The 24,251-nt window shown below is 39.7% G+C and overlaps 1 protein-coding gene across 1 annotated transcript; it reads left to right on the forward strand.

Annotated features, from left to right (window-relative positions):
- The first annotated feature begins 1,899 nt into the window (after window positions 1–1,899).
- On the forward strand, window positions 1,900–22,655 carry LOC103589287 (chromosome unknown open reading frame, human CXorf56). The gene is made up of 7 exons (XM_008571233.1): window positions 1,900–2,095; window positions 5,143–5,260; window positions 15,279–15,320; window positions 16,855–16,993; window positions 17,752–17,841; window positions 18,719–18,811; window positions 20,024–22,655. The coding sequence occupies exons 1-7, from the start codon at window positions 1,972–1,974 to the stop codon at window positions 20,084–20,086; spliced, it is 669 nt and encodes a 222-aa protein (XP_008569455.1). The 5' UTR covers window positions 1,900–1,971; the 3' UTR covers window positions 20,087–22,655.
- Window positions 22,656–24,251: the final 1,596 nt, after the last annotated feature.

Consider the following 24,251-nt stretch of genomic DNA (forward strand, 5'->3'; position numbering starts at 1 on the left):
ACTACAGTTTCCACTTCTATTCTAGAAAATTTAATACAAATGGCAACAAAGAAACAGCAGAAAATAAAATTGAAAGATCTTTCTTGATTCCAGTAATCTCAGATGATAAATCAAGAGAATCACTTAAAGGAAGCAACAGTTGTTACAGTCTGTGCTCTTAGCAACACAAGTAATAGTATGTTCTGCATCTACAACCCCAAGGACATAAGGAGAGGGGGCAGGGATATCAAAGTTTAGAGAAACAGGAAAATTAGGGCCTTAAATATAGGATTTCACTACCTGCTTAATCACTGAATCAAGGGGGAAAATAAGCATGGTGTGGCAGGCTGAATAACGCATTCACCCCCTCCATCTCCGTGTCCTAATCTCTGGCACCTGTGAATATCTTACCTTATATGGCAGAAGGGACTTTGCAGATGTGGTTACGTTAAGATTATTTTTTTTCTGGCTGGCCAGTGTGGGCATCCAAACCCATGACCTTGGGGTTATAAGGCTGCACTCTAACCAACTGAGCTAACCAGCCAGCCCCATACTAAGAATCTTTTTTAAAAATTTTTTTTTTATAAAAGATGACTGGCAAGGGGATCTTAACCCTTGACTTGGTGTTGTCAGCACCACGCTCTCCGAAGTGAGCTAACTGGCCATCCCTATATAGGGATCCAAACCCGTGGCCTTGGTGTTATCAGCACCACACTCTCCCAAGTGAGCCATGGGCCAGCCCTATATTAAAAACCTTGAGATGGGAAATTATCCTGTATTAAATGGATGAGCCTGATGGAATCCCACCAGTCCTTATGACAGGGATGAAGTAGGAGTTACAGTTCAGAGAGAAGACCATGTGATGACAGAAGTAGAGATTGGAGTGATGCAGCCACTTCCCAAGGAGCAAAGGGATGATGGCAATAGAATCTGGAAGAGGCAAAGAATGGATTCTCTCCTGGAACCTCCAGAAGCAACCAGCCTTGCTGACACCTTGACTTTAGGCCAATGAAATTGATTTTGGACTTCTGATCTCCAAAACTAAGATGATAAATTTGTGCTGTCTTAAGCCACTAAGTTTCTGGTAATTTGTTATGGCAGTAATATGAAAGTGGAAATATTCTTATTTATTTATTTATTTATTTAATTTTTTAAAAGATGACCGGTAAGGGGATCTTAACCCCTGACTTGGTGTTGTCAGCACCACTCTCACCCAGTGAGCCAACCGGCCATCCCTACATGGGATCCTAACCCGTGTCCTTGGTGTTATCAGCACCGCACTCTCCCGAGTGAGCCACGGGCCGGCCCGAAAGTGGAAATATTCTGCAATGTAATGACATGCTAAAATGCAAATATCAGTATAAGACTCTAACAGAATTCTATAAATGCCTTCTAAAAGATGAATATGCTCAGTTAAAATCATATGCTTGTGGATTGATACCAGTATAGGGCAGTACTTATATGCGTGAAAAAATATTTTCAAAGATGAAATACATAAAATCTAATTATGGAGAAGCTTTAACAGATGAATATTTGCAACTGATTTTCATGATAGGAAACACTCGCTTTGAGCCTTAATTAAGTGGAGTATTATCCTCTCTATAAAAGAATGCCATTCTTCTCACTAGTAGACCTGTATTACAAAAAAACTATACTCAAGGTATTCATCCTGAATACTGCCATTAAAATCAAAATCATGTTTAGAGGTATACCTAAAATTTGTATGGAAGTATGAATAAATAATTTAAATAATATTAAGGATGTCACAACTAAAGCAGCCCCAGCTAACGTGGCCGAGGCAAAAGACGTTCCGGGAGGCTCAGGGCAGGCCCCGTGCGTCTGAGCGTAATGCGACTGCCCAGGAAGTTTATGTGACTCGTATTGACACGTGACCAGCGTTGCTGAAAGCAAAAGGCACAACGTGTGCTTGTGACGTTATTTCTGGGCGACCCCTTTCCTGTGCGTTGAGTTTCCAGGCTGCTTTTCTAAACTATGCCGAAGGTAGTGTCCCGGTCGGTGGTCTGCTCCGACACCCGTGACCGGGAGGAATATGACGACGGCGAGAAGCCCCTCCACGTCTACTACTGTTTGTGTGGCCAGATGGTCCTGGTGCTGGGTAAGTAGCTGGGAACTGGGGGGTGTCAGCAAGGAGTGAAACTTCGGGTTCTTGAGGGCGAATAAATTCTGGCTGTGATCTGGGAGCCGCCCCTCCTTAAAGATTGGTGGGCTTTCTCCGTCAAAATCCTCCCTATGTATTTCCGCCCAACCCGAGGACATTTTTTCTGTTTAACCTTGTGATTGTACCCAGACTTCCTTCAAAACTAAACTCCTCCTCCAGAAAAAAATGTTCTTTATCTCCTCAATCCATTCATTATCTTCACGAACTACCTCCTCTAAAAACTTTGTTACCTTTTTGCTGGATGCAGAGATAGTGTGATAGCTCTCGCTGTAGAACAAATAGAAATCTCCCTTGATCCTATATTCTTCTCCAGCTCTAACCCTATTTCTTTGCTGCTTTCATAGCAAAACTTCTCAAAAGAGTTGCCTACATTGGCTGTCTCTGCATCCTCACTTCTCATTCCCTCTCGACTTCAGGCAGGCTTTCCTTCCCACCTCACCATCTAAACCATATTTGTCAAGGTTACTAACTGAACTCTGTGTTACCTGTTCTACCAGTTCAGTTCCAGTGGTCAATTAAAACTGGTACATTTAAATCCCCCTCTAATGGCATTTGACAGACAATCACTCCATTCTTCTTGAAACATGATTTTCATTTACTTTCAAGACTCCGTACTCTCCTGATTTTCCTCTTACCTCAGATTTTTGCCTCTTCTCAATGTCTGGTTTCTTTCCTTTCTCAGACTTTTAGGTATTTCAAGGCTCTAGAACTCAGTACGCTCACCTATTCTCACTCTATACTCACACTCCAGGTGATCCCAACTATTCCCAAGCTTTAAACGCCACCTATATGCTGATAACTCCCGGATGTTCATCTTTAACCTGTACCTCTTCTCAAACTCCAATTGCCTAATATTTCCACTTGAATGTCTAAGGACCTCTCAAATATATCATGTTCAAAATTGAATTTGTGACCCCCCACTCCATGCCCTCCAGCTGCTCCTCTTATAGTCTTTCCTGTTGCAGTCAGCTGTACCACTATTCATACAGCATCTCAGGCCAAAAACTTGGAATCATTCTTGACTCCTCGCTTTCTTTCACATACCTAGTCCTTCAACAAATCCTGCAGGTGCTTCCTTGAAAATATCTCCAGAATCTGTCTGCTATTTACCACTTCCATTCTAGTCCAAGCTGCCATCATCTCTCACCTGGGTTGGCACCAAAGTGTGTTGTTTTCCCTGCTGCCACTCTTTGTTTCCACTGGTCTGTTTTCCACACAGCAGTCAGAATCCTTAAAACCAGTGGTTTCATATAACACCAAGAATAAAACTGAAGTCCATGCCAAGACCCTACATGATCAGGCCTCTAGCTACCTCTCAAACTTCATCTTCTAATACTCTTCTCCTTGCTCACTGCCTTCCAGCCACAGTGGCCTTCTTGCTTTTTCTCCATCATGTCAGAAATGTTCCTGCCCCCCAGGGCCTTTGGAATTGATATTTCTTCTGCCTCCAAAACTTTCCCTCAATGCTTCCTTACTTCATTCAGGTCTCTGCTGAAATGTCACTTTCTTAAATAACTCTTCCCTGATGACCTTATCTAAAATAGCACCCATGTCACTCTTTGTCCTCTTACTCTGCCTAATTTTTTCTTGGTAGCACTTATCACTATATGGGATCACTGTTTATCCTCTTATGCTGCCTAGTTTTTTAAATTAGCACTTATCATTACCCAAGATCATATGATATGATTAATATTTTAAACTTTTCTGCCTCCTCCACTAGAATGTAAGCTTCATCAGGGCAGGGGCTTTGCTTTGTTCTTTTCTGAATCCCTAGCTCAATGTTAGGATAGTGCCTGGTACATAGAGAGCCCTCAAAAATGTATTGAATAAATGAATTCTTGGTAAGGAGGTATGGTGGAAAGAAAAGAAAGGAGGTGTGGCTTTTGAATCACGTGGAGTTGGGTCTCAGTTCTTCTTCTGCTTCTTCTTAGATGCATGGCAGATCTCTTACCCTTTCTAAGCCTCAGTTCCCTCATCTTTAAAATAGAAACAATAAACGCGTACTTCACCTGTTCATTGTGAAGAGTAAATGAGCTAATGTGTAAACCACCTAGTGTTCTCTAACTCCCCTCTCTACTTCCTCCATTAATCTCGCGTCACTTTGACCACTTGACTTTCTCTGTGATCCTTTAGGTACTTAATTTGCATTATATCAATTCTGTCTGCTTTATAACTACCTGGTTTGTTTCCTTTGTATTTTTATTGTTTTCAAATCAAAACTCCAGCTAGGATGGGTCATTTACATACCATATATATTATATTATCTACCCTCTCTCTCCTTTTGTTAGGACTTACCCATTTTTCCAATGCCTTTCTCATAGGCATGACAAGATGCTTGATTGTCTTTTCTGATTCTAATGTATTATAACAAAACCAAGTGTACTATGATCACAGAAATACTCATAAAAATCTGAATTGTAGCGCTCAGAAGGACTTTTGGGATAATATAATCCACTCATCTTTCAAATGAAGAAAAAGTCCCTGAAGAAAGAAGTTATTTGCGGGCCGGCCCGGTGGCGCACTGGATAGTGCGCTGCTTGGGAAGCGCGGCGGCGCTCCCGCCCGAGGGTTTGGATCCCACATACGGACCGGTTCCCGCTCACTGGCTGAGCGAGGCGCGGGAGCGGCGCCGAGGGTTGCGATCCCGTTGCCGGTCCCCGGTCCGGTGCGGGGGCGACACTGAGGGTTGCGATCCGTTGCCGGACACGGAAAAAGACAAAAGACAAAAAAAAAAAAAAAAAGAAAGAAGTTATTTGCCAGAGATCACCAGGGTAGTAACAGAGCTGGGACCAAAACCAAAGTCTCCTGACACCAAGTCATTTTTACTTAGAAAATCCAATAATAGGCTTCAATAAACATAGTAATTATAGTAGAAAATTACAATGCTAAGGGTCCCACTGAAAAGTTTTTCTGGTTGGTTTTTCTGATTGGTTTAGAGTATTTTTCATTGACTCTAGTGACCAAATCTTTCTTCATTCCTTAAGACTGTCAGTTAGAGAAATTGCCCATGAGGCCCCGGGACCGGTCCCGTGTGATTGATGCTGCCAAACATGCTCACAAATTCTGTAACACAGAAGATGAAGAGACTACGTTTCTTCGGAGGTAAGAGGTTGATGCTCTCTGTCTAGGATTTCCGTATTGTGTTGGGGTTTATTTCTGAAGAATATATATATTCCATCTTGTGTTGAACAGGTCATCCAGTTAGGCCCAATATTTTGACATTTGTGGTAGTTCTCTAACTTATGTTAGTGCAGCAATGTCTTTATTGTGCTTTGTTGAAATGGTGCTGCGATGTGATTCCATTGCCATTTGATAGCTGTAATTTGATTACAAATTACAGGTTTGAATGAGTTTATTCAACTTGTAGTCTTTTGGAGCATACCATGTCCCAGGCACTGAGCTAGGTAGTGGATCTGTAGAGATGAATAAGGTATGATCTTTATCATTAAAGAGCTCATGGCTCAGCGAGGAAACAAGCTACCTATTAGGATAGGAAGAAATACTGGTGTTGTGAGCCAAAGGCTATGTGAAAACAGGTGGGAGTGGGCCATTCTGCCTGAGTGGTGGTCAGGAAAGGCTCTAGAAGATGGTGGCACTTGTGTTTGGTCTGAATTAGGATTTCACAAACTAGATGAAGGAGATGAGTAGCATTCGAGGTGGAGGGAATATGGAAACATTAAAAGCATGGTGTGCTTGGGAAATTCAAATAGTCCTTTGTGGCTGGAGCACAGGTTACTTTCCTGGAAGGGGTTCATGCATATTGGGGTAAATACAGAGAAAATGCTGAAGTGGACAAGTTTGGATTTATCTGTAGGCAATGAAGAACCATCTCTGTTTTTTAAGCAGGGGAGTGACATGGTTAAATCTGTTTTAGATTTGGGAGTCCTTGGTGTGTGTGTATATATATATGGGGAATTGAAACCTGAGAAGGGATAAAATTACATAGAAAGAGTATGGAGCAAGAAGAGAGAACTGAAGATTAAAAAGCAGACCAATGAATTGAAACAGAACCAGGAGGACCTGGTGATATTGAAAACAACAGAGGAGAGAGTTTCAAGAAATATGTGTGTGGACGGCGGGTGGGAGGGGGAGTGGGGAGTCACCAACAGGTGCCAAATGCCACAGAGAGGTCAATCCCAGGGAATAAAAAAGTTTTTCCATTCATTCAGCAAATATTTCCTTTACTGAGCTCCCACTATGTGCCAGATGCTGTCCTACAAGCCTGGAATATACCAGTGTATTGGTTTGCTAGAGCTGCCGTGATAAAGTACCACAGACTGGTTGGCTTAAAACAACAGAAATTAATTGTGTCATAGTTCTGGAGGCTAGAAGTTTCAAATCAAGGTGTCAGTAGGGCCATGCTCTCTATGGAGGTTTTAGGGGAGGATCTTTCTTTGCCCCTTCCTAGCTTGTGGTGTTTGCGAGCATTCCTTGGCTTGTACATGCATCTCTCCAATCACTGCCTCCATCATCAATATGGCATTCTCCCTGTGTCTCTTCTCTTCTTATAAGGACACAAGTCATAATTGGATTAAGGGCCCATCCTACTCCAGTATGACCTCATCTTAACTAATTATATCTTAATATCCTGTTTCCAAATAAGGTCACATTCTGAGGTTCCTGGAAGGACACGGATTTTTAAGAGGCACTATCCTACCCAGTAAAGCTAGTAAACAGGCAAAGAACTCTGACCTGATGGAATTTATATTCTAGTGTTGAACCAAAAAAAGCCACAGGTTGACATCTAGCTATGTTTAATTTGAGAAACCAAACTGTTGTTAGCTCTGACTAATGAAGAAAGTTAGAAACCACTGCTAGGTGACTTTTGGTAGCACATAGGCGTCAAACACCATAATAATACTAGGCTTTTAGAACTGAGCAGCTAAGAGCTGGCTGGTTAGCTCACTTGGTTAGAGCATGATGCTGATAACACTGAGGTCAAGGGTTTGGATCCCCTTACTGGCCAGCTGCCAAAACCAAACTAAAAAGAAAAAGAGTATCGAGCAGCTGAAGAGAAAATTGGTTATATATAAGATACAACTAGGAGCACATATTGTAAAACTTACAAAATTCACAAAGGAAGGCCCTCCAGGAAACATTGGGAAAACACTCCATTATGGTATATAGGAAGATTTATAAATAACGTGCTATATCTAAGGCTAATCCATTCTCTTGTGCTTTGTCTCCCCCCATTATTTGGGTTTCTGATTTTGAAAATTACTTACTATCTTTAGGATTACTAAAATATTTATTATATATTATTATTATATATTTTATATTATATATTATTATATATTTGTATAATCATATATATTAGTATTATATATATTTAGTTAATATGTATTATTCAGTTGATACAGAATTAATCTAACAACACAAGTGGACCACAGGCTCCTATAGCACTATAAGGCAGATGCCCTCACTTCTAGGCCAGAAAACTCCCAAGTGGCCCTAGACTAAAGTAAAAACCCTGAAATTCAGTTTGCCTGATCCTGGAGGTTAGCCAGCTTTAGGCCTAGCCTTAGTGCTGGGTAGTGCTCAGGATGGGGGCCTCTGGCCAAGTGACTCTGTTAGGCCACAGAGTTCTTAGAGTTTACCAACAGGGCATGGTAAACTTCCACCTGGGTTGACATAGCTCCTGCTCTAATCTTGGACAGTCTCTTCAAGGGCCCACTCAGTGTGTTTCCCTTGTTGGCCAGGGTGGAATTTTGGTCTGCTCTTACCCTTCCTCTTTTTCATCTAGCTTAGCATGGGGAGCACCAGTTACTGAAAATATAGCAGTCTGCCGAACACATGCCCTGTAGCCCATCACTTTCCACCTCCAGTGCTCTGCATTCTAAAGTAACCCTCCTTTGACACTCTCATTCCCTAGTACCCTCTTTCCCTTCATCCCCCACTTCCCCAGCTGCAAATCCAGTCGGTGCTTTTCTGTCCATACCTTTGTTGACTACATCTCTCTTGATGTAGTCTCCTTCCTTGATTTCTGTGAAACTACTTTTGTGATTCTCCTACTTCTTCAGCTTTCTCAATCTTCTGGATTCTGTTTCTTCTGTCTGCCCCTTAAGCATTGGTATTCCCCAGGGTTCTGACCTTGATTTTTGTCCCCTCTCTCTTTGTACTCTCCTTGGGCATTCTCACCACCTTCCATGGCATTAGTTACACTTATATACTGATGACTTAAAATCTGGATCTGCCTACATTTCTTTCCTGTGCCACAGACCTGTATATCTAACTGCCTTCTCTGCATCTTCACTCAGATCCAACATGACTAAGGCCAAACTCATCATTTCTGTTCTGTGGAAAATACCAGATTGGTTCACTCAGTACCACTCCAACACTTTTCTATTATACCCTCCTATATACTAGTGTCTGTAAAGTTAGGGTACATATTCTAGCACCCCTCACCTCGAACAAGTAAGATTCTGAATGTGAAAAGGGTTGAAAGTAGAAATTGTTGGGTGGGGCTTCCAGGTAAAGCCCTTTTTACTCTTCTATCCTTATTCCATGCTGCTTTTTGGAAAATGGGCATGATAATTGGGACACCAGCAGCCAGCCCAGGACTGGGAAGCAAAGGCCAAAAAAATTGCAGAGCCTTTGCCCTGCTATCTTTGGGTCTCAACCATTGCCAGGAACTGCCTTCCTCTGGACTTATTTTACAGGAGAGAACAAGCTCTTGTGTTGAAGCCATTGCAGTCAGGTCTCTGTTACTATCAACCAGATGCAGTTCCTTCCTTTTTCTCTTCCTATGATGGCACCATGATTCATGTGGTGGCCCCAGCCAGAAATCTGGGAGTCAGTATCTCTTTGGCTCATCCACCCCTGCCCCTACCACCCTCTGCGCACATCCAGTCACTCACCTTGTGCTGTCAGTTCTACCTTCTAATCTCTCTGGTGGCTGCCTCTTCCTGTTCAGCCCTGCTACACCGCCATCATTCCAGTACCCCTGATCACTTGCTAGGGTATTGAAATGGCCTCTTATCTGGTCTTTTTGCCTCTACTTTTGTTCTCCTCCAATCTATCCTGTGCTGCAAGAATGATCTAAAATACACATTGTGTCAGTCCCCTGCTTCTAATCTTTCAGTGACTCTTCATTGCTTACATCAATGCCTTTCAAACATTTTCAGACAACAAATCCTTTCCTCTATGAAATTGTCACCCAGAAGTATAAACTCTGATGGGGAAGAGTTGAACCTAACCCATTAAGGACTTCTCTCTCCTCCCCTTTCCCCTATCTGACTTCATTTAGGGATCATTGTGGAGTACAATTTTTAACATCCTGGTTAGCAGGATAAAATCCAAGCCTGAAGGCTCTCTGATCTGGCTTTGACCTGCCTGTCCATCCTCATCTCCTGGTACTCCCTTGGTTTTTTTGAACAACCATGAGCATTTATCATTTTATACAGTTTCTGTGGGTCAGGAATTCAAGAGCAAGCTTAAATGGATGCAGCCATTTGAAGTCTTGATTAGGGCTGGAGGTTTCACTTTCAAGGTGGCTTACTCACATGGTTGGCAGCTTAGTGCTAACTGTTAGCAAGAAGCCTCAGTTTCTCACCACAAGGGTCTTCCCATAGAGCTGCACAAGTATCCTCATGACATGGCAGCTGGCTTCCCACAGAGTGGGTAATCCAAGAGAGAGCAAGGAAGAACCTGTGGCTTTTATGTCTTTTATGGCTAAGACCCAGAAGGCACACACCATCATTTCTGCAGTGTCCTGTTGGTATCACAGGACAGCCCTATTCATTGTGGGAAGGGAGTGTACAAGGGTGTTAATAGAGGGCAAGGATTATTGGGGACCATCTTAGAAGATAGCTACCACAACTAGGGAGAATGTTTTGTTTTTGGCCTATGGAGTCTTGCCTATCTCATATATTCCTAGAGATTCAGGTCAGGAAAGAAAATCAAAGTCAATTTTAGTTTAAACATTTAGCTGATATTAATCACTTCTTTATAATCATACCACTTAAAAGCCTTGTCCCATTTACATTAGAGCCTCACAGTCACAAAAGATGAATTTTTTGAGACCAAGAACCTACCTTATACTTCTGAAACCCTTAGGACATCTTACCTGATTCTTGGTACATAGAAATAGATAAATTTTTGTAAGCTTGACAAAATCCAGTTTGTCACTGGTATTTGAAGATTAACTCATTGAGAAATATGCAGCCTCCTTTATTTGATATTTCTATGTGTTTTGAAAGCTCAGACTTATGGAGTTGGCTGATTTCAGGATCCTAGGAAATGTCTGTTCATTGTGTGGTGAATCTCTCCCTTTGGGCTGAGGTTGAATTTAGAGTCCCAGTAGGAACCAGATGGGGTATACAGGACCAAAGATCTTGTTAGTGCCCTAGTCCAGTGATGTTAGTGAATTGGAGTACATTTGACCAAGTAATACTTGTAAATGGAAAGGTAGAATGTTAAAGTGATATACAGCACAGGCTTTTTAGAATTATATCCCAAGCAGCACCACTTGGTGACTTTGGGCAAGTTACCTAACCTGTTTGGGCCCCAGTTTTCTTATCCTTCAACTAGGAAAATAATACCCATGTGTTGTCAGAAAGCAACTGGAAGTCTCCTGCAGTACCAGAAGGACCATAAATAGTTATAAAGACTTCGGAAAGCACTTTGGCAGCATCCAGTATAGCTAAAATGCACACAATGAATGCCTCAGCAATTCTGCTCTTCATGTGCACCTTAGCAAAGTGATTGTCAACTCTGGCTGTGTGCTAGAATCATCTGGAGGAGTCATTAAAAAAAAAAAAAAAAACCCAATGCCTCAGCTCCACCCTCGGAGATTTAGTTTCTTTTTTAAAATTTAGATGTAATTCACATACCATAAACTCACCATTTTAAAGTGCACCATTCAGTGGTTTTACTATATTCACAAGGTTGTGCAACCGTCATCGCTAATTCAAGAATGTTTCATCACCCCCCAAAACAAACCCTATATCCATTACCAGTCACTCCCCATTTCCTCCTCCCTCAGTCCCTGGAATCTACTAATCTACTTTATGTCTCTATGGATTTGCCTATTCTAGATAGTTCATAAAAATGGAACCATAAATAAGCAGCCTTTTCTGTTTGGCATCTTTTGTTTAGCATAATGTTTTTAAGGTTCATTCATGTTGCAGAATGAATCAGTACTTCATTTTTTCTTAAATGGCTGACTAATATCTATTGTATACAAGTACCATATTTTGTTATCCATTCATCAATTCATGGACATTAGGGTTGTTTCCATTTTTTGGCTGTTATGGATAATGCTGCTGTAAGTAATTGTGTACAAGTTTTTCTGTGAACATATGTTTTCAGTTCTCTTGGGTGCATACTTAGGAGTGGAATTGTGGGGTCATATGGTAACTCTGTTTAACATTTGAAGAACTGCTGGAGTGTATTCCATAATGGCTGCATCATTTTGCATTCACACCAGAAACGTATCAGGGTTTCAACTTCTTTACATCCTTGCTAGCACTTGGTATTGTCTATCTTTTTAATTATAGCCGCCCTGGTGGATGTGAAGTGGTATCTCATTGTGGTTTTATTTTGCATGCTGTATATTAAATCTCCAGAACTTATTCATCTTGCATAACAGAAACTTTATACCCATTGAATAACAACTCCCCATTACCCCCACCCCTAGCCACTAGTAACCACCATTTTACTCTTTGCTTCTATGAGTCTGACTATTTTAGATTCCACAGATAAGTGAGATCATGCAGTATTTGACTTTATGTCTGTGGCTTATTTTACTTAGCTTAATGTTCTCCAGGTACATCCATGTTATCACAAATGGCAGGATTTCCTTTTTTTTATGGCTGAGTAATATTCCTCTATGTGTGTGCGTGTGTGTGTATGTGTGTGTGTATGCCACCTTTTTATATTATATTATAATATATATACACACACACACATTTTTTTTTTTGGCAGCTGGCCAGTACAGGGATCAAACCCAGACCTTGGTGTTAGCACTATGCTCTAACCAACTGAGCTAACTCAGCCAGTAACTTAAGCGATATTGATCTTTAGTTTTTATTGTTGTCATTGTGATGTCTTTGTTTGGTTTTGGTATCAGGGTAAAACTGGCATCATTGAATGAATTGGGAAGTGTTCCCTCCTCTTTTTTTCCCCCAAATTTGTGGCGTATCGGTATTAATAATTTTTTGAACTTTTAGTAGAAATGAAAGTACTAGTCCGGGCCTTTTCCTTGTACACAGAGTTTTGATTACTAATTCAGTCTCCTTACTTGTTATATACTCTATTCAGATTTTCTGTTTCTTCCTGAGTGAGTTTTGGTAGTTTGTATCATTCTTTTATTCTAGGAATGTGTCCGTTTCATCTAGGTTATGTTATTTATCAGCATACAGTTGTTCACAGTACAACTACTGTTCATAGTAAAACATTAAAATCCTTTTTATATCTATATGATTTGTGATACTCCCTTGATTTTAAAGTCCTAATGACACTAGACTATTCGTAATTCCCTGAATATGAAGCCTTCTGTGACTGCCTCAGGCAGACTTTGGTGCTCCCACTTCTGTGTTCCCCTTACCCCTTTCACATTTCTCCACTTAAGAACTTACTTCCTTGCTTATCATTTTCCTCACAAAACTGAATTCTTAAAATAATTCCTTCAACCAATACTTATTGCATGTCTGCTTTGTTTCCAGTACTTTGCTCAGCTCTGGGGACAGAGTGATGAGACAGAGACAGATGTGGTTTCTGATCTCATGGAGCTACAGTCTAGTTAGATGACAGAAAACTAGTAAACAGAAAAATAAGGTAATTATTATTATGGAAAGCCATGTGAATGATATAGAGATCCTCTTTAGAAAAGGTGGTCAGGGAAGGCCTCTCTGACTAGGTTATATTGGAAGTGAGACCACATAAGATGAGAATGGGACAGCCGTGGCAACATGGTGAGAAGAGCATTCTAGGCAGAGAGAAGAGCATGTGTGGAAGGTCAGAGGTTGGGAAGCACTTGTTTGTTCAAAGAACAGAAGGAAGACTGGTATGGCCAGAGCATAGGAAGCAGGGGAGACAGTGTATAAGATGATCCAGGGGCCTGATTTTGTACGTGGTCAGGCCTGGTAGACCATAGTAAAGAGATTGGATTTTACTCTAGGTGTCTGGGGAAGCCACTCTTGTCTCTGTGTGGAGAATGATTTGAAGTGAGACAGTAGTGGAAGCAGATTGTAGAATAAGTGGTTAGAATTTTTATTTTAGACATAAATTCAGAGTAAGGAAGGCCCAACTATGTATGACATAGGCACACACCAGTAAAAAAAAAAACAAAAAAAAAAAAAACAAAGATTGCTTTGACCACAGAAAAATCTAAAATTTCCACATGGCAGAAAAAAAAAATCAAAGACAAATGACAAATTGGGGAAGAAATATTTGCAAGGCCTCTTAACATTTGCGAGTCTCTTTAATATAAAATAAAAAGGTAAATCAATAGATAAAGGATATGAACTGACAGTTTAAAAAAAAAAGAAAATACAAATGGCTATTAAATTTATGAAAAGATGTATAACTTCACTCTTAAGAAATGCAAATTATGAGGTCCTATTTTTCTTGTGTGAGATTAACTATTACAGTTTAATAACATACAGAGTTGGCGAGACTGTACAAATTCTCAGTACATTGGTGGTGGGAGTATAAATTTGTTCAAATTCTATAGAAAATAAGTTGGCAGTATCTGTCAGAATGTAAAATGTACACACATCTAGGAATTTATCCAGTAGGTAAAAGACATTTTGGTTCATCCATACAAAGGAATATAATGCAGCCTTGTAAAGAAAGAAGCAGCTCTTTATTGATATGGAAGGATCATATATAAACTATGTGTGTAACAAAAAGATATATTTTTAAGTGAATAAAAAGGTATAGAACAGTGTAAGGTATGGTGCACATCTAAAAAAGGGGGAAAAAATATTTTATATGCCAGTCAGGGTTCTTTGCTTGTATATGCATCAGCTATCTCTGGGATGAACAGAAGAAACCAGCAACAGTATTTGCCTCTGGGGAAGGGAACTGGGTGGGTGGAGGACTAGTGAGGAGGATATTTACTTTTCATTTTATACTCTTATGTATACCATGGGCATATAGGAGGGCACTTCAAAAAGTTTGTGGAAAAATTGAATTAAAAGGTAATATGAATTTTTCCGTGATCTTTTGCTTTCAAAAGACCCCCTTGTATTGCCTATTTAAAAATTGAAACAGGGCTGGCCTGTTAGCTCAGTTGGTTAGAGCACAGTGTTATGATACCAAGGGTTTGGATCCCATACCAGCCAGCCACCAGGAAAAAAAAAAAATTGAACTAAACAAGGGGAGGGGAAGTGAGGAGACCAGTCAGGAAGCTATTATAGTAGTCCAGGGAATTGATAATGGTGGCAAAGATAGTAGGAGGAAGGTGGAGAAAAGCAGACAGGTTCAAGATCTTTTTTAGAGATAAAATCCATAGGATTTGCTGATGAAGTAGGTATGGGAGATGAGGGAAAGAGAAGAATGAAGGGTGAGTTTCTGTTAAGCAACTGTGTGGGTGGAACTGAGTCTTTTAATCGATGAGCTGGTTATCTAAGACAGTATTGTGTGGCTCTTGAGCTTCACTGCCTAAGTTTGAATCTAACCTCCTCTACTTCCTAGCTCTATGACTTTGGCAAATCATACAATTGCTTTGTGCTTAGGTTCCCTCATCTATAAAATGGGAATAATAATATGATCTACCCTGCAGGGTTGCTATAAGGATTAAATGGATGTAAGGATAAATACATGTATAAAGTAGCTCCTGGCACATAGTGAAAGCTATATAAGTGGTTGCCACTATTGTTATTGTTACTGCTGTTGTTACACTATTGCTACTATGACTACGGCTACTATATTGATTCTCTTCTTCCTCTTCCAGGGAGATACCTGATCCACATTAGGGGCTCAGTAAATGTTTGTTGAAGGAAGGAAGGAATGCTGGAGCTTTAAAATTAATATACATGTTTAGCTAACCAGTTGATCCATGAAATGAAAACTTTTGAAAGGCCCATTTAGCATTTGAAAAAATAATGTGGTGTAGTTGATACATTATGAGATTTTTCCATATCTTTTTAGTATTTAACTTCTATTTTCTGTGCAGGCCTGAAGGCATTGAACGACAGTACAGGAAGAAGTGTGCAAAGTAAGTACTAACAGTGTAGTTTTCTCTAAGCATAGGCAAGTCAAGGCATAATGTGTTAGGAAAATAACTATTTGGATAGAATTTTCTGTTATGTCTTTATCCTTACAATCTGAACTGCCTTCAAACTTCAACTGCACGAACACCCGGAAGAGACTAGTCAAAGTTACATCCCTGACCAGCTGGCCACCAAAATGAGTTTTTAACAAAGTACATTTTAAAAATTGAGATATAGTTAATATATAATAAAATTTGCCCATTTTAAGTGTACAATTTGATGAATTTTGACAGAAGTGTACAGTTGTGTAATACCACCACCATCACGGTATAAAATATTTCCAGCATCCCAGGTGCCCTTTGCAGTCCTTCCTCCACCCCTATCCCCTCTCAGGCAGTGACTTGCTTTCTGTCACTATGGTTTCGCCTTTCCTAAAATTTTATGTAAATTCTACAACATGTGTTCTACTAAATATAATATGTGTCTTTTGCTTCTGGTTTCTTTCACTTAGTATAATGTTTTGGGGATTCATCCAAGTTATTATGTGTATCAATTGTTCCTCTTCATTCACCTGTTGAAAGGCAGGTACATTGTTTCCGGTTTGGACTATTACCAATGAAGTTGCTATGAACGTTCTAGTATAAATCTTGGTGGGAACATGTGTTTTCTCTTGGAGTGGGCTTGCTGGGTCAAATGGTGAATGTAACAGAGTAATTTAGTCCAGACCTATTTATAAAGCCTGTTATAGGACCATAAACCTAAGAACCTTAGTTTAGAGAGCATTATTTAAAGCAAAAAACATTATTTCCAGCTTTAGGCTGTTAATAGTGAGAATATTAAACTATAGTAAGTACATTCTTGATGTAACTACAGTTACACTGGCTCTCAGAGAACTCAGAGTTGGAGAATTAAAGCAGGGGACAATGGATATGAAAGCATTTTAGCTCCCAACCACACTGGATTGATTAAATTGGTTTTATCATATCTTATAGGTCTACTTTGTTTACCCCAAAAAGTGTGATGATGGCTAGCCAATGAAAGTGGTGATTACTACAGGGATTAGTTTGCCAGCCATTGCAGTGGAGTCTTCACAATTCTTCTTGGCTCTGCAAAAATAAACCAAAACAGAAAACAAACAAACAAACCAAAAACCCAGACAAAATGCTCAAGCTAGTTACCCTGGAAAGAATGATAGTAGTTATGGCTGAAGAGAGATCAGTAGCATGAGGCAGCAGCGTTTCCCAAACTTGTTTAATGATGAGGATCACTTGGGATGCTGATTAAAATGACAGATTCCCAGGCCTTACCCCCCAGATTTGCTGAACCAGGATCTTCTGGGGAGGGACCTAGGAATCTGTACAACAGTTTTAACAAGCACCCAAAGTGATTCTTATCAAGTAGTTTTGGGAAACACTGGGAAGAGCTAATCACTAGTTTATGCCACAAACAAAAATATACCCAAAGTCTAAGCACACTTTGTAAATTGCTGTTTGGGGATTTGGGTTCTGAAGCCTCCCAGAGACTCACTGCCTTTTGCAGGTGTGGACTGCCACTCTTCTACCAGTCCCAGCCGAAGAATGCTCCCGTGACCTTCATTGTGGATGGAGCAGTAGTCAAGTTTGGCCAGGGTTTTGGGAAAACTAATATATATACTCAGAAACAAGAACCTCCTAAGAAGGTAATTATCATTGAAGGAGACAGACTGTTTAATATTGGTACAGATTTAGCCCCCGATTTTTAAATAAAGTTATAGTGCATGAGAAACTGCCCTTTATGGATGCATCCTTTATTAAGAGAAGGCCATTTCTGTCTGTCAGCAGATGTTTCAGAATTGTAACACCCATTATGTGTTTTTTCTTTCCTATAGTTGCATGGTAAGTTAGAAATTGTATGGTTTTTATTCACATTTATTTCCTTCAAAATTTCTTCTTTTTCCAATGTGAACAATTAAAAACTGAATGAATTAGGCTAATTTTAAAATATACTTTAAAAACCCTTGATGGCAAATGTTAGAAAAGTGTAATTTAAATAAAAATATAGGCACTTTTATTTTTTTTTTATTATTTATTTATTTATTTATTTTATTTTTTTTTTTTTAAAAGATGACCGGTAAGGGGATCTTAACCCTTGACTTGGGGTTTTCAGCATCACGCTCACCCAGTGAGCTAACCGGCCATCCCTATATGGGATCCGAACCTGCGGCCTTGGTGTTAATAGCACCGCACTCTCCCGAGTGAGCCACAGGCCAGCCCCAAAAATATAGGCACTTTTAGATAGGCCAGCCTATCCCCAAGAGGTGGGTGTTCCCCCAACACACACACACAGCCCCGCACATAGGCGTGTGCACACACGTATGTGCTCACACACACGTACTCACACACGGCTCGTGGGTCCTCTTGCAGTGAACTAGACTGACTCCTCTTCTTGCCACTCCAGGTGATGATGACCAGGCGGACTAAAGACATGGGCAAGTTCAGCTCTGTCACTGTGTCTACCATTGATGAAGAGGAGGAAGAGATTGAGGCTGTAAGTGCTTCTGCTGTCAAGGGAATTGGAGTTGGGGGCAGGGGGTTGGGGAGGAAACGGGGCTCTAGAGCTAGAGCCTCCAAGTAGCAGAATATTTAGAGACTTTGCTGTTAGACCCTGCTCTGCTCGTAAGAAACTATATGACACTGGGCTAGGTGCCTGTGTCTCTGCATCTCAGAGATGTCTGTCAAATGAGAACGAGGAATTTGGATGAGATCAGTGATTTTGTTTTCATACTGTTTTTGAGATTCCATAGAGGGCAAAGCTGTCATCCCTCTTCAATTTAAAAATGATTGGACTGGGGCCAGCCCGGTGGCGCACTGCTACAGTGTGCCGCTTGGAAGCATGGCGGAGCTCCCGCCGAGGGTTCGGATCCCACATACAGACCGGTTCCCGCTCGCTGGCTGAGCGAGGTGCGGGCGCAACACCAAGGGTTGCGATCCCATTGCCGGTCCCGGTCCGGTACGGGCGCGACACTGAGGGTTGCAATCCGTTGCCGGACACAAAAAAAGACAAAAAGGAAAAAAATAAATAAATAAATAAAAATGATTGGACTGAATGATTTCAGGTCCCTTTCAGTTCACCTCTGATGGTTTGTGTGTCTGTCCTTAGCAATAGCAGCCAATTACCTCTATGGTACTTCACTATAATGATGTTTACAGAGAGATGTTATCTGTTATTTAAAATTTTTATTTCATGTTTTGGTTAAAACTGGAACTCTCCTGGATTATTGCAAAGATGAAGAGTTGAAAGGGAACAGAGTCCTGCCATTTCAGTAATGATTTCATGATTTGAATAGTATAAATTGCTACTTATGGTTTTCGTTGTTATTCCTTGATAAGACTGCTGGTTTAAGGATGTTTCTTTTTTCCTTCAGAGGGAAGTTGCTGACTCCTATGCACAGAATGCCAAAGTGATTGAAAAACAGCTGGAGCGCAAAGGCATGAGCAAGAGGCGACTGCAAGAACTGGTGAGTGGCATGGGGTGGGAAGATGCAGGGCTTGATTGTTTGCATTTCTGGGTCTGAAAGACCTTCCGGCAGGCAGGGAAATCCTTTAGGAAGTCTGGGGAGGGGGTTACTGATATAGTTGGCTGCTAACTTTCTAACCCTGGGCTGTGACTGTTGGTATACCCCTACTGTGTAGTAGAGACTGCAGGATCTATGCTCTGCTTGTTAGATAGCCCTGACCAGGATGATGTTTTAATCTGCCACTTGTCCAAGGTTAGGAGTTAAAGGTCAGAGTTCCTGGATGCTCTTCTAGGAGGTGATGGTGTACGATAGTGCTACCTTGGCAGTACCAGGATTGGGTACTGCCAACTGGTCATTGCTTCTTAAAGCACTGGCAATTTTCTGTGTTATTCATGGGCTCACCTTAGAACATGCACATCTACATATGATGGTGCCTACATTTTTGTTTTATGACAATAATTTATACTTATAATATTTCATTAAAATCAGATATCACTGCATTGGTGCCTCATCAAAAGGTACTCTTCTAATGACTGTAGTGGACTTATGTGACAGAGATGGGTCCTGGGAGCTGCTTTACTTTGCCATAGTGGTCTAGATCAATGCTTCTGAAACTTCCTAAAGTGAAAGATCAATGCTTTCTTTTTTTTTTTTTTAATTCTGAATTTGTCATGAGTGGATTACTAATTTGTAAAATACAGTAAAAGTGAATCAGCCTCAATTTTTATTAGATTATTTTCTTTTATTATTATACTGTCAAATTGCTATAAAAGTTTCTAAATGCTTACTCTCAATTTTTGTACATATCTTGCATGGACCAATAACAAACAGTTCACAGATCATACAACTTTAGGTGGCACTGTTCTAGAATGCCGTTTTTCCTGTTCTGCCAAGAATAGGATACTGGTTTGCCATGGTATGGGTTCCCTCAGCCCACAGTGGGTGTTTGGGCTGCTTTAATCCCTGCATTGATGGCCTTTGGCCACAGCCTTTTATATTTACCCATTTTGCCTACAAATATCATTTTCTGTGTATGTTATAACATCAGAAAGGTTGGAAAGCAGTTACTACAGATGCAGTGATTTTAGAACCATTATTCCGGTGTGTACACTAAATGAGCATTAAGGGAGAGTGTTTGGAGCAGTTAGAATAAGGAAGGAAAATAAGAATTTCATATTATGTATCAAGACATACACTTTTTTTCCTTTCCAGGCTGAACTGGAAGCTAAGAAAGCTAAAATGAAGGGGACCTTGATTGACAACCAGTTCAAATGACCCGGACCTTTCTCTGAGCCCAGACTGGAGGCAAGCACTTAGATCAGGAGGAAAAATAACTTCTTGACTACATGGACTAGTTCCTATTTATAACCCAGCAGAAGGCTTTATGTTGCTTCGCATGGATTCTCCTACATTCAGTGAGGTTGAGTCCATTTGACCTGCTTTCTATGAGATTAATTTTTCCAAATCTTTCTGTATATAGGTTTTCTGTACTATTTTTTGTCCATTTGATGTAAACTTCTTCAGCTGTGTAGAAACTTTATGAACAGATCAGTGGTTGAGTGTCTCTAGTTTCTAAAGTGGCTGTTTTTATTCCTTCTTGAAAGTTAAATGTTTAAAGATATTTTTTTTAAAATGTGTTATAGAGAAATGCAGTGTGAATTATATTTAAACTTACAGCAAGTCAGATCCTTCTAAGTGACTTTGTTTTTAGAATGGGCAATGGTTTGAATCTTTCTACTGTCAGAGGAGAGCCATTAAAAGCTAAAATATGCATAAAGCTTCTTTTATGTTAAACATTAAAGCTATAGGTAAGCATCGCATATCAGACTTTATACTTAAAGAAAGAAAAGTCAGATTGGAGTAAGGGGGTAGGATAGCACAGATCTGAATGAAAATAGGGTCTTGATAAATAACCTACTGTCTAGTCAGGCAGCTCAGAGAACTGCTTCCCTGGATATATGGGAGGGAGACATAGATTAAGAAGTGATACTGAGATAACAGTAAAATTATCTGTTGGGTATCTTTTATATTTGCCATTTGCAGAGGAGTGTTGTGTATATAAATGTTATTTTATGTCACACTGCTTCAATGATATCAATATCCATGTGTTTGTATTCATGTTTCTATCTTTTCACCTGTATTACCTGTGTAGGGACAGGAGGTGTGTTAACCTCCCTGTGTTATCTACAATGGGTTGCACTTAATAGGTGTCCAAGGCGTGTTTGTGAGGTGCTGCTGGCAAGTACTAAGGCAGTTTTCTTTGCTTTTTTTCTGATTTATTTGCAAGGAAAAGTAGTGGAGTGTAGACAGATGTGAGCAAGAAGGAACTTGGAAAAAGAGGGGTGGGAAGTCCCAGAGTGGGGCTGAGCTACCATCTTCCCAGTTATTCTCCTGCATCCAATGAAATCTTTGCAACTGAGTCTTCCTTACCACCTCATTTCCTGTCCTCATCCATCATGAAGATGACCAACCATAACCTCCTCAAAATTCCTTAACCTTAACTCAAGACAATGATCTTTACTCCACTTTAGCCACAAACTCCCATGACCACAGCCTGTATATCACCTACACCACCTACAAAATCCGGTATTCTGTTCTCTGATCACAGCCTCCTATCATTGCTACTCTCATACACTCACTTCCTCTAAGCCTATTTTATTTTGTTTTTAGATTTGAAGGATGATTATTTTATAAGTAATAATGATGAAAATAGTAGTAGTAATAGCAGCGATAATACTGGCTACCTTTTGTTGAGTACTTACTATGTGTCAGATACCATGGAAGCACTTTACAGGTATTAATCCTTTTTTTTTTTTTTTTTTTTTTGGCAGCTGGCTGCTAGGGGAATCCAAACCCTTGATCTTGGTATTATAATACCACGCCCTAACCAGTCAAGCTAACTGGCCAGTCCCTATGGGTATTATCTTAATCTAAACAACACGATAATCCTATGAGATAGGTTTAACTGTTACCATTCTCATTTTACAAATGAGTATTCTGGACTCAGAGAATTTAAGTTTCCCAAGATGCCATAGCATCTTGATAAAGCCAAAAACCTGACTGTAGAACCTGAGCTCTGAACTACTATGTTGAACTACTTCTGTGGAATTTTTAAAAAATATATTATTGAGAACAGATGGTGATTTCATTTTGAGAAACCAAGTAAAGTGCAATGTAAAGACATTTGCATAGAGGACTCCTTGTAGCAAATGTGTGGTTTCCTTTCCGTATGTTTTCTGAAATATTTGTCCTTAAATACTAATCCTTAATCATTTTTACATCTGGCTCAAATTATGCATTTTGCTTCATCTATAAGACTGTAAAACTTTATGCCATTAGCACCAAGCAAGCATATACTCTTCATTATGTTTTATTCTTTCATATTGAAATAGTTATTAAAGTAACATGGCATAGTTTTTCTATTTCTTTATTAACTTGTAGTATTTTAGCAGCAAATACAGTGTTTTAATGTTAGTATAAAGAGCCATGTTGCAATTATGGAAAGTCTTATTCTATTTTTTGTTTGTTTCTGCAAATTATTGACTGTGACAAAATATCAAAATGTTGTGAAATGTTCCCTCTGTAATAATTGGTGGCATTTGGAAGTGTAACTTAATTGTTTAAGAAAAATTGAAAAGCATTTTGAAAACTACCTGGTCTCAACCACTTTAGGATCCTTATCACTGTGGACCATGTCTCTTTAGTCTCCTCTGATTCATGATGGTTTCTTGGTGGTATTTTGTGATTTTAATTCGCATTTCCTTAATGACAAATCACATTGAACATATTGTGCTTGTTTTTCTTATTGTGTAAAAAATACATAACATAAAATTTACCATGTTAATCCATTTTTAATTGTACAGTTCATTACTGTTAAGTATTTCACACTGTTATGGTAGATCTCCAGAACTTTTCCATTTTGTAAATCTGAAACTCTATAACCATTAAACAACTCCCACTTTCCCCCTCCCCGCAAGCCCGGGTAACTACCATTCTACTTTCTGTTTCTATAAATTTGACTAGTGATGGAGTTTGGGTGTGTTGTCCCCTCCAAAACTCATGTGGAAATTTGATCCCCAATGTGGCAATGCTGGAAACTGATTGAGTCATGGGGGCGGATCCCTCATGAATGGATTAATGCTCTCCCTGGGGGAGGGGGGATTAATGAGTGAGTTCTCGCTCTATTAGTTCCTGTGAGAGCTCCTTGCTTAAAAAGATCCTGGCACCTTCTCTCTCTCTCTTGCTTCCTCTCGCCATGTGATCTGCTTGTACCCGCCGGTTGCCTGCCCCAGAATCGTAAGCCAAATAAAGCTCTTTCCTTTATAAATTACCGAGTCTCAGGTATTTCTGTCATAGCAACACAAAACGGACTAAAACAACTAGATACCTCATATAAGTGGAATCATACAATATTTATCTTTTTATGACCACTTTTTTTCACCTGGCATAATGTCCTCAGTGTTCATCCATGTTGTCATACATAACAGGATCTCCTTCCTTTTTAAACCTGAGTAACATTCCATTGTCTGTATGTACCACATTTTGTTTATCCATTTATCCATGGATAGACATTTGGGTTGCTTCCACATTTTGTTATTGTGGAATAGTGGGGCCATGAACGTGAATGTGCAAATATCTCTTTGAGACCTTGCTTTCAGTTCTGATATACACCCAGAAGTGGGATTTCTGGTAGTTCTATTTTTAATGTTTTGAGGAGCCTCCACACTGTTTTCCACAGCAGTTGTACCGTTTTGCAGTTTTACCAACAGTGCACAACATTTCTGGTTTCTTCACATCCTCACCAACACTTGTTATTTTCTTTTTTTTGATAGTAACCATCCTAATGGGTGGGAGGTGATGTCTCATTGTAGTCTTGATTTGCATTTTTCTAATGATTAGTGATGTTGAACATCTTTTCATGTGCTTCCATTTGTGTATCACCTTTAGAGAAATGTCTATTCAAGTCCTTTGCTAATTTTTTAATTGGGTTATTTGATTTTTTTGTTATTGTGAATATATTTTCATATGCTGATTTTCCATCTGCATATCTTCTTTGGTAAAGTATCTGTTCAGATCTTCTACCCATACTTTAAAGTGGTTTTTTTAATTATTATTGTTGTTGAATTTTAAGAGCTCTTTATATAGTCTGGATATATGTCCATTATCAGATATGTGATTTGCAGCATCTCCTAGTCTATGGCTTGTCTTTTGATTCTCTTAATAGTGTAGTGCTTTTCATGACACAGGATCATACAGATTTTCCTCTATTTTTCTTCTAGAAGTTTTATATTTTACAAATATAAAGTTTTACATTTTACAAAGTGGTCTGTGACCCGCTTTGAGTTAATATTTATATAAGGTGTGAGTTGTATGTCAGTTCATTTTTTTGCATACAGATGTCCAGTTGTTCTCCAGGACAATTTGTTGAAACGACTTTCCT

Source organism: Galeopterus variegatus, unplaced genomic scaffold, assembly GCF_000696425.1.
Source record: "Galeopterus variegatus unplaced genomic scaffold, G_variegatus-3.0.2 Scaffold669, whole genome shotgun sequence".
Taxonomy (NCBI): domain Eukaryota; kingdom Metazoa; phylum Chordata; class Mammalia; order Dermoptera; family Cynocephalidae; genus Galeopterus; species Galeopterus variegatus.

What these genes read in the sequence shown, in the direction of transcription:
- LOC103589287 (XM_008571233.1), top strand. Translation starts at nt 1,972, where the DNA reads ATGCCGAAGGTAGTGTCCCGGTCGGTGGTCTGCTCCGACACCCGTGAC. An exon ending in GAGACTACGTTTCTTCGGAG is followed by an intron (nt 5,261 to 15,278) that starts GTAAGAGGTTGA and finishes TTTTCTGTGCAG; the next exon opens with GCCTGAAGGCATTGAACGAC. An exon ending in AACAAGAACCTCCTAAGAAG is followed by an intron (nt 16,994 to 17,751) that starts GTAATTATCATT and finishes TTGCCACTCCAG; the next exon opens with GTGATGATGACCAGGCGGAC.